This window comes from Physeter macrocephalus, chromosome 17, assembly GCF_002837175.3.
Source record: "Physeter macrocephalus isolate SW-GA chromosome 17, ASM283717v5, whole genome shotgun sequence".
Taxonomy (NCBI): Eukaryota; Metazoa; Chordata; class Mammalia; order Artiodactyla; family Physeteridae; genus Physeter; species Physeter macrocephalus.
Window position 1 is genome coordinate 39,505,723 of NC_041230.1, and position 13,046 is coordinate 39,518,768.

Sequence of the window (13,046 nt, forward strand, 5' to 3'; positions counted from 1 at the left end):
ATTTTTTCTTCTTCTTTTTTTTTTTTACAAATTGAAGGTTTGTGGCAGCCCTGCATCAGGCAAATCTGCCGGCACCATTTTTCCAATAGCATTTGCTCACTTCGTGTCTCTGTGTCATATTTTGGTAACTCTTGCAATATTTCTTTTCTTTTTTTTTTTTGGCCATGCCGTGTGGCTTGTGGGACCTTAGTTCCCTGGCCAAGGATTGAACCTGGGCCCTCAGCAGTGAAAGTGCAGAGTCCTTACCACTGGACCACCAGAGAATTCCCCAGTTCTTGTAATATCTCAAACCCTCCACCAGCAAAAAGATTACGACTCACTCAGATGATGGTTAGCATTTTAGCAATAAAGTATAAAGTATACATTGTATTTTAAGGTATCATGCTATTACTGTACACTTAATAGACTGCAATATAAAACATGCACTAGAAAACCAAAAAACTTGCTTTATTGGGATATTTGCTTTATTGTGGTGGTCTGGAACCAAACCTGCAATATCTCTGAGGTATGCCCGTACACACACACATACAGTCTTTGAGAGCAGAGAGTATAAGCATGGACACATAAAGTTTCAGTGCTAGGATATCTGGCTTTCACATTCTGTTTCCAAATCTAAACTCGAGATACCACAAAGCTCTTAAACAGATGAACTACTCTGGTGAATCAAAGGATCTCGGATAGCCCTGTGGACAGATGCAGTCCTGGTGGGAACCCTTCTAACTAGATTTGCAGCGGCATGAACGGTCAGATCCAAATAGTATTGACTAGGCGGTCTTTTCCACTGGCATGCTGCAGGGCTCTGGTTTTGTTCTTTTCCTGGTTGACAATTTCATAAAAAAATTTTTAATAGGCAGTACATATATATTGTCAACACTTTAAAGGTATAAAAGCTTAAACAGTGTAAAGAAAGTCTCCTTCCTATTCTGGTCTTCCAGCTTCCCCTTCCCTCCCCAGAGGCAGTCACTGTTGTGTTTCATATGATTCTTTCCAAGATATTCTTTGAATATACAAGCATATTCTTTGAATATACACACACAAATGGTAGCACAATATATATGCTGTTCTGCACTTTCCCACTTATTAATTATCTTAGAATTTTTTTCCAAAGAACTTGAAGCCAACTTGAAGATCTTTGGCCCTTCCCTCTTCTGCTAACCCCAGCCAAAGATGGGGACAATTTTAGTTTCAATAAGAACAATAATCACAAAAGATTGAAATGCTTTAAATCTATTTAAATCCAAAAACTCATAATGATTTTTAAACAGAGCAAAATTTCACTGTTTGTTTTTGGAGGACATGAGAGTATCAACTCATTCTTCTGAAAACTGGTAAATGAAAGACTCAAGCAATTCTCTTGCCTTTTCTTTACAAACTGAACCTCAAGGTAACCAGATAGTTGATAGGGGAAATTTCTCTTTAGAGGCGTGATAGAATTAGAATATTACTATTTTTCGGTTCTTTACCGGTTAGTGGATTTAGGCAATAATCATCAATGGCTGCTAACATTGCAAAAGAGAAACGACCAGACACTATATGCCTCTCCTGATGGGAGTACACACTCCATCTGTGCCACAGACATTGAATAGGTACAAAAGTAAAAAGGAATATTACAATGAACCCATCACCCAGCTTTGACTGTTATTGACTCATGGCCATTTTAATTTCACCTGTAGGCCCCCCCACCTCTCTTCTCTGTACCCACCCAAGCTTCCCCCCACCTCCCAATTATTGTATTTAAATTTTTGGTATTGCCCAGTTGCACTCCACAGAGGTTCTAGCAGTATGTGAAAATCCAGTTTTTCTTACATTCTTATCAGTGTGGTTGAATATTTTTCACTCTTGCCAGTGTGATAGGTTAAAAAATGGCACTTCATTATAGTCTTAAATTGCATTTTTTGTCTCATAATTGAGGTTGAGCATCTTTTCGTATGTTTAGGGGTAATTTGTATTTCCTTAACTGTGAAGTGTCTCTGCATATTTTTGGTCTTTTTCTTACTGTTTTTTTTTAAATTAATTATTTTTGGCTGCGTTGGGTTTTCATTGCTATGTGGGCTTTCTCTAGCTGCGGCGAGGGGGGGCTAGTCTCCGTTGCGGTGCGCGGCTTCTCATTGCGGTGGCTTCTCTTGTTGTGGAGCACGGGCTCTAGGCCCGTGGGCTTCAGTAGTTGTGACACGTGGGCTCAGTAGATGTGGCTGGTGGGCTGTAGAGCGCAGGCTCAGTAGTTGTGGCACACAGGCTCAGTTGCTTCACGGCATGTGGGATCTTCCTGGACCAGGGCTTGAACCCGTGTCTCCTGCATTGATAGGTGGGTTCTTAAGCACTGCGCCACCAGGGAAGTCCCTTTCTTACTGTTTTGTAGAGGCTTTTTTCATATCAAAGAAATTAGCAACTGGTCTGTAATATGAATTGATATTAATCTCTCCCAGTTTGTTATTTTTCTTTTGATTTTAATTTTGCTTATGGTGTTTTTTTGCCATTTAGATTTAAAAAAATTAATGTAGTTGAATTCATCAATACTTTATGACTTCTAGATTCTGTCTTTTCCACTTTGAGATTATAAAACTGTTCTCCTCCATTTTCTTTGGTTCCTCTGTGATTTCATTTTTTATGTCAAAATCTCTGATCTATCTGGAATTTATTTTGATGTAAGGAGTGAGGTAGGAATATATCTCCGTTTTTGTCCAGTACACTACCCACTTGTCACAGTACCATTTACTGAATAGTCTGTCTTTTCTGCAGGAATTTAAAATGTCACCTTTGTCATATACTAAATTCTTTAATTCCAATGTGTATTTAATTCTGTTTCTGAATTATCTTGTTTATTTAATCAACATCTGCCTATTCATGTATCAGTGCCACATTGTTTTAGTTGTTGTAGCTTTATAATATGGGTTAATTAATACCTTAGGAAACGATCTCCTCCCCTCTCCCCCACCCCATGCACGCAAGACTCTTCGTCTCTAGAATTTTTATGGCTATTCTTCTGTGTTTAGTTTTACTTATAAATTTTAGAATGAATTTATTTAGTTCTCAAAAAGGTCATGATGGTTTTTTCATTGGAATTGAGTAAAATTTATAGATTTGCATACAAAGAATTGCCATCTATTGTGTTTTACTAACTCAGCCGAGATAGACTCGGAATATAAATAAAAATTCTTGCATTTATGTTGAGGAAACATCAGTTGCATAAAATATAGTCATTTATTAAACAACTAATTTAGTCTGTGTGCCAGACAATATTTCATATACTGAAGAGAAAGCAGATTATTTAAATTAATCGTAGGTAGTTCCTAGGCTCTTTGCTATTTGTTAAGATCAAGCTTGGCATCATCTCATGTGAAGAAATTTTAGTTTCAGCCGACCATCAGTCTCACGTTAGCTGACAGGCTCATGTGGTTGCTTCTGAGTTATTATAAACCCGGGCTGCATTAGAGGATGCACAGAGAGGGAGAAGTAGAGTGTAGTGAGTAAGGGTTCAGGCTCTGGAGGCAGACAGCAGGGGTGTGAATTAGGTGCCCTGTGACCTTGGCAGGTTATTTAACCTCTTCGAGCTTCAGTTTCCTCAACTGTAAAATGGGCTTGTGTATGAGGCTTAAATGAGATAATCCGAAAAGCAATGATGTGCACTTTGGCTGGCGTTCTTGTGTTCTATAAATATAACTGGTGTTCTATAAATATAACTAATATCATTTATATTGGAAATCTGACTCTGCTGGTCTGATGGTATCTCACTGATTACGTTCAGTTCATGATAACATTATTTAGAAATGGGAAGCAATAGAAGAAAATATCTACAGGAGGGCAGCCAGGTCATAAGAAGAGAGTAACATAGAGACATTAAAGAAAGAGTAGGCCTTTTACTGGAATAGAGAGGGTGAATGAGAAACAGCGTGGCCGGATACTTATTTTGTATTGCTTGGGGGTGTGAGGACTAAAACCATCTAGTGGAATTCAGCTTAACATAAGAAAAATCTTTCTGGCAGCTACATCCGTTCAACAGTGCGATGGCTCTGTAGCAAGGTGCTTGTCAGAAGAAATGTTCAATCTGGATAGCCATTTGTTAGGGGAACTGCAAAAAGAGTTTCTGAATTAGGAAGATGAGGCTAAACCAAGGGGTTTTCCCACGAAATTCTAGTGTAAACGTACACATATGCAATCATATATGTAGAAAATTCTCTGTTTATGGCTTATCCATTTTCAAAGAATTTTAATTCTTTGAAACCGTGTTTGATCCCTTTCTGAGTGAGAGCATATTGCAGAGCCCTGGGATCCTTGTGAACATGAGTGATCATCAAGGGAATGGAAAAATGAGGAGACTCAGGAATCAGCTTATTTCACTTCTGTCTCTTTGTCTATTGTTGCCTTGGAGACAAGTCCCTTCTCTCACAGCCCCATCTTTTCCGTCTAGGGTGTTAATCCTTGCCCCCCCACTTTGAGCGTGAGTCTTTAAAAGAACAAGCGCATTATTGGAAGTTTTCTACCTCCTAGTGTGTATGGAACTTTTTGAAGGAAGGTGCTATTTGTGCCTAGCAGACAAGTGACAAAGAAAAGTATACAACCCTATAAACTTGGCTTTGGCCTTGGCCTTGCTCCATGTAGCACTAACACACTTCCCTGGTACATTATTTTTCCTGCTACTCTTTTATCGCTGTAAACGTAACCATGGCATCTTAGAAAAATTTAGTGAAGTTATATAAAAGAGGTAATATTTAATAATCTATTTATTTCAGCTCCATCTCCCAATTTCTTCCGGCAGGCTCTCACTGACTTGCTGTCCTTTCCAAAGTTATGTTCTGTAAAACTTTTTGCCGTCACCAGGTAACATGTACAGTCACCTTGTAGGTACTGTGTTAACCACGTTCAGCGAGAAACCTGGTGAATGTGAACACAACGCCGAGTTGATCTCTAAACTACGGTTCCTGTATTTTCAGTGAATGACGAACCCACCGCAGCCACTGACCCCGAAGGACCCTCCGCTGTTGCTGTGGCATCCCCGCCTGCTGCGGCATCGAGTGCGGTCCCCAGCCCCGCCACAGCGACTCTCCCTGCCACGGCCACGCCGGAGGAGGGAGAGGAGACCAGCACTTCGGGCACCCAGCAGCTCCCAGCGGCTGCCCAGGCCCCCGATGCTCTGCCTGCTGGGTGAGTAGCCTTCTGTCCCACAGCAGCACCTCCCTCCCCACCCCCTGAAATAAAAAACAACTGAGGCTCCTTCACCAAGGCAGAAACAGCGTGGTTATTTATTACCTGGTGGCTAGTAGTCTCTGGGGAGGCTGCCATGCATAGGACCAAGGGAGGTGTGGGAGAACTGCTCGTTCTGCATAAATCTTGAAAAGGATCTAAATCATCTAGGGCAGAATCAATGGTACCTTATACGGCGACTTGAAATGCACAGCTTGACTCAAAGAATGTGGCTTTTATGGAACAAGGAGTTCATTTTGCCCTCCAGCATCACTGGATTTGCCTAGACCCCGCCTAGAAAACAGATTTTCTCTCTTGCATTGTATCTCAATGGCCCATGGAGGACTTCAGGCTCTGAATATTACTGTATGTTATTCCCATGGCCAGGGCTGACGTTAGCGCGGGTTCCTGGTTCTCTTGGAGCCACCTTTTAGTTCAGAATTAAATCTGATGCTGAAGGCCTTGGATGACAAGAAGACGGCCCCAGCAGGCCAAAAGCGAGTGGAGATTAAAAGCATGGACCTGGGCATCAAGTAGATCTGGGTTTAACGCCCCACTCAACCCTTTATGACTTTGCCTGCGTGACTTACCATCTCGGTAAGGTGGAGGTAATAATCATGCATATCTATCTCCCCAGGAAGTTAAGGGACTCCAATAAGACAGTGTATATGAAGCCCTCACCCAATGGTGGGTGTTACACCTGGTGAATATTTTTAAAGTGGGTATGAAGGAACCATAAAGGAACAGAACAGTTCTGAACTGGGAAACAGGGTCTTATCTAAGGACTGCTGATCACTTTCAGGGCCAGTCCCGTCGTGGTCCCGATTTCCATCCTGGTCATGAGTTGGTACTGAGGAAACCAGTGTCCATATCACCACAGTCACCATGGTCTGGCCAGTGGTGGTGGTGTGTGGGTGATTCACAAAGGAAAAGGGAAGGATGGATGGTCTCCTGCTTGATGTATAACATTCTGTATTGTTCTTAAACCACTTTAGAACACCCAGTTGTTTAAGCAAAAAATCCTAAATCTGTAGGCATTTGCGATCCCCAGCATTTGGCCCACAACTTAACTTATATTTCTTAATAAAACACAATGAACATGTGAAAAGTATTGCAAATAGTTTTTAATACCTCAAACCCGGAGAGAATTGGGGGCATTGAGAGGTGGCTCCAAAAAGTCTTTTGTGAAGTTTTTGATTTTGTGAAAAGATTCATAAGCAATTGCGTGTGTGTAACTCCTCCCTACAGAGGCGTTCTTTTTTTTTTTTCTCTTTCCTACGTGGTAAGGAATACTTGAAAGACCTTTGTTTGGTTTATAATTTGAAATCTGTATATAACTTGGGGGGAACAGGGCAGAATCATTTTGGCCGAAAGGAGAGAAAATGGCTGCCCGGGTGCTCCAGGAGCTGTTTGTTTGCTTTCCACTGAGCAAATGCCTGGAGGGCGGGCTTCTCTCCGGGTGTCAGTCACAGGCAATTAGGGCTAATGGCTCAACGCGTCTTTATGTAGGGCGTGTGTGAGGGTTACTGTTCTCCTGGATTGGGCTCTTCCTGTTTCCAGGCAGCTGGAAAACTCCAGGCCTTGAAAACATCCTTTATTCTGAGTCTGGTGATTGAGCAGCTCAGAGAAGCCTGTTGTCCTACCCCCCCACCGCACCCCACCCCCTGCCCCGCCCAACCAGGCTGAAACGCTTTTCCTGAGTAGAGTTTGAACAGCATCTTCTCCGTGGAGCGTTTAGAATAGGATGAGGCGCTGTGTGTGGGTCTGGGGAGGCCACTCCCCACTTGAACACGTATCATGGTCCAGAGAAGGGTACCAAGACCCAGTTTTCCAGCCCAGATGGACTTCCAGGTGCCCACTGGAAGCTCCGGTACTTTGCCGGCTGTCTCAGGGCCTGGAGATCGCCACCGGCACTGCTGAGTGTGTGGCTGTGAGGATGGCAGGCTTTTAGTTCTTGGCTCTGTGACAGCAAGCCAGAAAGGGCGCACTTTCCACTGTGAGCCTTCCAATTCACAGACCTACCGTCCCCGCCCTAGCTTATTTACAAGTTTAGGAGATTCAGACAAGATGAGTTATTCCTCTTTTCCTGGTATCTTTTTTTTTTTTTTTTTTTAACTTTAATGAAATTATTTTATTTTATTTTTATTTTTCTAATTTTTTAAAAAAATTGGAGTATAGATGCTTTACAGTGTTGTGCTAGTTTCTGCAGTATAGCAAAATGAATCAGCTATATGCATACGTATATCCTCTCTTTTTTGGCTTTCCTTCCCATTTAGGTCACCACAGAGCATTGAGTAGAGGTCCCTGTGCTATACAGCAGGTTCTCATTAGTTACCTACTTTATACATAGTAGTGTGTATATGTCAATCCCAATCTCCCAGTTCACCCCACCCCCGCCTTTCCCCCCTTGGTATCCATATGTTTGTTCTCTACATCTGTGTCTCTATTTCTGCTTTGCAAATATGTGCATCTGTACCATTTTCTAGATTCTACGTATATGCGTTAATATATGATATTTGTTATTTCTGGTATCTTGCATTCAGGAGTCAGGGGACCACTTTTAACCTTTTAAAATAAAACTCCGAGCATGACATTTCACCACTTAGAATGCTGCAATGGCTTCCTATTGTCTTTAGGGATAAATTCTCAAATCTTAATAAGACCTAAAAAGCCCTGCGGTGTAGGACCTTATCTACCCCTCAAGCCTTCCATGGAAGACATTCTTTGCTTTGCTCTCTAAGCTGTAGCCATAACTTATTTTAGTTTGACAGATGTACCACCCTTTCTCTGGATTTGGGACCCTCTGCCATGCTGGTTACCCTTTCTGAAACCTTCCTCACCATTTTGTCCATTACTTTCTATCCATCTTCAAGTCTCAGATTAATCAGCACTTCCTCTGGGAATCCTTCCTCGATCCCCGGTAGACAAGGTCAGACCACCCTGTGTACTGTAACTTCTCACACGTGTAATTGCGTGTTTTGTGTCTCTCTGCCCTGCTGGGCTGTAAACGCCAAGATGGCAAGAAGCCTGGCACAAAGTCGGCCCCCAAGACATACTTGTAGGGAATTAATGAATCGATTTAAATGCCATTTTTTTTTTTCTCCACCTGGATGAATGTTTTCTGCTTCTTTGATGCCTCAAATAAAGAGGAACTATGACAGGAATACTGCATTTTCTTCCCAAGAACAAGACCCTAAGGGGTTACTAACTAGGCTAGGTTGTCTGGCTTTGGGTTCAGTTATGAATCTCTCACAGGGTCAGGATGCTCTTCCCTGCTCACTAGGGGTCCTCATGCCCTGGGAGACACTGTGGACCATGTCTCCCCTTTGCTAAGGCATTTCTGAGCCATGCTAGACTGCTTTTTCATGGCGTCCAGCTGACTTTGTCTCTTTCTAACCTTACCTTCTCAATCTCCTTTACAGAGGGATCGGGCAGAGTTCATTTGGGGCTCCCAAGGGCTTATTTTTCCAGTTGCTGCATTGCCTTTCTGAAACTTGCAGCAGATGAGACTGGACATAAAGATGTCACGTCTGTCTGTGTGTTTTAGTGACCGAAGGCCACCAAAAACTGGGCCACATAAATCCAAATAGAACACCCTTTATCCCTTTCCTCTCTCTCCCTGTCTCCAAACCCTCCTGCTTTCCCTACCTTTTAATTTAATTAGCACGAAAGAAGCTAGTTGGAAGGGCATGGTGTTTTCAGCTGGCGAATGTCCGTTAAAGGAGGGGGTGCCAGGAAGGCTCGGGAGACATGGTGAGATAGTGGTCCAGGCAGTGGGCAGTGGGGAGGGAGGCCACTTTGATCAGCTGGCCCTGCATCTGGTTTTTATCAGCAGGGAGCCCACTTTGGAGACCAAATGCTCATTAACAGACCGTGTGTACATGGCTTAGATAAACTCCAAGTGCGTCCCAGGCTCTGCAGCTCGCCCAGGCCCTCTCACACAGAGGCACATTATTTCACCCTGGCAGCCCGCACTGTGCTGTGGTTTCTTACATAAGGGAGGCCGTTGTGTTTGGACTCTGCCGACTTACCTCAGCACTGCCACTTCACACCATCCCTCTCCTCTTGCAGTCATTGGCTGCCCGGGCCGTTTCCTGCCTCAGAGTAGAAATAATTGAGGAGGGTGTTTTCTGGATCTGTTTGATTTGCCATCTTCCCCTACCCCCAGGCCCAGTAATGGAGACCCAGAGGTCCTTTCTCCAGGTGGTCCTTGACACACTATCAAGGATGACAACCTGGTAAGAGTTCTTTGATGTTTTTTTTGTAGAGACACTTTAAGAGACGTTGGAATTTGCAGCTTCTCTGCTAAGTTATAAACCAGCTGCTGCCATTGAATTTCATTCCAAACTCAATTTTGGCGCTAGCCAAAGATCCTTACCCAAGGAGTTTTAAAGCAGTGCTTCTGAAACTGTCTGTGAAGAACTAGTCCTTGTTTTTTTTTTTCTCTTCTGTTATAATTTTTTTTTTCAGTCTCTTATGAACCTTTACTTTTGTCCTCTGTTCTGTTCAGTGAGGCAGATCTACAGATCACATATTTGGATGTTGTGGCATTGTCAAATTGGTCCAAAAGTTTCTAAGCATCTAGAAGCTTCTGTACTTTTCTGGCTGCTGAATAGTAACAGTTTGAGCCATAGACCATACTTTAGTAGCAAAGGATTAAAGGATTATACTGGAGAATCTGTGCCTTTTTGCTAAGAAGTATGGTTTAGTTCTTGACTCTGCAGGGATTATTACATGCTTAGTTAATGCCAGATAATACATGTTCCTGGCTTCCTCCTCCTCATCTCAGGACGAAAGCCTTGTTTCCAAAGATTCTACTGTTGTTGGGACTGGCCCATGAGAAGTTCTCGCCCGGCTATATGTATGTATTCATGTGTAATTAGGAATTTTCATTTTTTACTACACTTTCTTGAGAGCTCCTCAAGACTTGGGATTATTGGGTTTTTGTATTCCCAGCACTTAGCATAGTACTTGGCTCCTAGGAACTGGAGTGAGAAGTGTTGTTGAATGACTGGATAAGTGTTTTCATTCTCAATAGCTCTTACAATTTTTTACAGTTTTTTTTTTTTTTTTGGAAAACTTAGGAAAAAAAAAATAGAAGAAAGAGGTAGAACACATAGTAGCTACTTTCACCCTTATTTTGCAAATGAGGAAACCTTAAGCAGTTTGCCCGAGACCACATATACAGACATGTACACGTCAACACACATCTACCAAAATTTTTTGACAGTCTTAGGGTATGTGCTTTTAAAATTTATTTTTTAATTGTAAAATATTTTAAGCATACAGATAAGAATAGAAAGTAATATAAGAAATAGCTGTGGGCTCCCCTACCCAGCCATATCAACCTTTAGCATTATGCTGCATTTGCTGTAAACCTCCCCCCTGTTTTTTAACCTCTTGATGAAGACTGTCAATAAAGTTGAAAGTCCCTGTGAACCCCTCCCCGGTCCCATTCCCTATATACAGAGATACATGGAACGTGGTACATTCATTTAAACTGCTATGTGGTCTTCTGTTGTATGAATAGGTAAAATTTTATTTATGTTATAATTAAAATTTATTTATATTTACTGTGTATATTCTATATCATATAAATGTAAAATATAAAAAATAACATTTTATATTTGTGTTTATTTATACTATAATTACATCTTTGCCTTTATAAACAATGCTACAATGAAGTTTTTTCTGTGTATGCCTTTTTGAGTGCATGTTTGTTTCTTTAGTGCAATTGCTGGAACTAGGATTTCTTCTTTGTAGGAAGATGAAGGTCTTCAGTTTTAGTAGACACTATCAGATTGCTTTTTGAGTCAGCTCACCAGTTCATGCTCCCATGAGCATGCATAGCATTCCTGTTAAAACTTAGAATTGTCAGATTTTTTTCATGTTGGCCAGTCTGATGGATGTGGAAGGGTATCTCTTGCTGGTTTTAATTTGAAAACCTCTTCTTACATGTTTTTTTAATTTGGTTCTTGAGTTTCGTTTCTTGTGAATTGTCTATTCATATATTTTTATCCATTTTTCTGTTTGCTATCTGTCTTTTTAATCTGCAGGATTTCTTAATATATGCTAGATACTAATCCCCTCTCAATATTGTGCATTGCAAACATTTTCTCCCAGTCTGTGGCTTGTCTTTTCACTTTTTAATGTTGCTTTTTATTGTACAGGAGTTCAAATTTTTAGATAACCAAATCTGTTCATCTTTTTCACGTGCCTTTTGTGTCTGTCTGAAATACTTCCTTACTCTGATGCTGTAAAAATTTTACATGCATACATGATCTCCCTGCCCCCATGTTTCGTAGATTCTGATATGCATGTTATTTCACATTTAACTTCTTTAAAATCAAGATGCGATTTACAAACATTGGAGTGTCATAGTTTAATTGGCAGCATTTTTTTCTTCCTTGGTGGTATGTTAAAAATCTTAACAATTGGTGGCATTTTAGATTTAATGAAAAATAGTATATTTTTATAATTTTTAAACAAAATTTTGATTATCTTATGCATGTTATTTTTTCACTTATTTTTGTTACCCAATATATTGTAAACATCTGTATAAATCTGTATTATCCACAATGATATTTTAAATGATGGAATACCCATTATAGAATGAACATAATTTATTTTACTAATCCTCCACTTTGGAGCATTTAGGTTGTTTCCAATTTTTCTGTAACATGCTGCAACATACTGTGATGGATGCACTTAAAGCTAAATCTTTGACACATAATTATTTCCTTAATATATGTCCTGGAAACAGAGTTGCTGAATTAAAGGGTATTCATGTAGGAAAGGTTTTTGACTGAGTTGCCAAATTACCCTTAGGAAAGAGTATACCCATTTTTGCTCCCACTAAGTATTTTTTAAAAAATATTTATTTATTTATTTATTTGGCTGCGTCGGGTCTTAGTTGCAGCATGTGGGATCTTTAGTTGAGGCGTGCAGGATCTTTAGTTGCAGCATGTGGGATCTAGTTCCCTGACCACGGATTGAACCTGGGCCCCCTGCATTGGGAGCTCGGAGTCTTAGCCACTGGACCACCAGGGAAGTCCCTCACTATTTTTTAAGAGTGGCTATTTCCCTGCATTGCCAAACTTATCTGCACAGTTTTTAAAATCTGCAATAATGTTAAAAAAATTTTTTTTTAATAGACACCGTCTCTAGGAATTGTCTTGCCTGTCTGTGAGAGCATATCTTTTTTTTTTCTTTTTTTTTTTTTGCCCGTGTTTGGTCTTAGTTGCGGCACTCAGGATCTTTCATTGCGGGGCACGGTCTCCTCGTTGCAGCGCTTGGGCTTCTCTCTAGTTGTGGTATGTGGTTTGTGTGTTTTCTCTCTCGAGTTGTGGCGCGCAGGCTCCAGCATGCGTGGGCTCTGTAGTTTGTGGCATGCGGGCTCTCTCATTGAGGCGTGCGAGCTCAATAGTTGTGGCACACAGGCTTAGTTGCCCTACGGCATGTGGGATCTTAGTTCCCTGACCAGGGATCGTACCCACATGCCCTGAATTGGAAGGCGGATTCTTTACCACTGGGCCACCAGGGAAGTCCTGAAAGCAGTTGCCATCTTCCATTGAAGAGCTTTGGGGACTTTTCCAAGGCAAAGAAGATGGGATGGGTGAAGAAGAAAGAGAGGAAAAACAGACCTTAATTCAGAGTCCTCAATAGCTACTCCTGTGCCCCCCTGTGATTACGGGGCATAAAGTACTGGTTGTTGATAGTTTTAAAAAGGGGGTTAGGGCTTCCCTGGTGGCGCAGTGGTTGAGAGTCCGCCTGCCGATGCAGGGGACACGGGTTCGTGCCCCGGTCCGGGAAGATCCCACGTGCCGCGGAGCGGCTGGGCCCGTGAGCCATGGCCGCTGAGCCTG

The 13,046-nt window shown here is 41.6% G+C and overlaps 1 protein-coding gene across 3 annotated transcripts in view; it reads left to right on the top strand.

Annotated features, from left to right (window-relative positions):
• Positions 1–13,046, top strand: part of WWP2 (WW domain containing E3 ubiquitin protein ligase 2) — a 148,175-nt gene that overhangs the window by 93,183 nt on the left and 41,946 nt on the right. For all 3 annotated transcript variants that reach the window (XM_007129038.4, XM_007129037.4, XM_028477486.2), the window contains exon 8: positions 4,932–5,142. In XM_007129038.4, the coding sequence (XP_007129100.1) occupies positions 4,932–5,142 (211 nt within the window). The remainder of the gene's footprint in view (positions 1–4,931; positions 5,143–13,046) is intronic.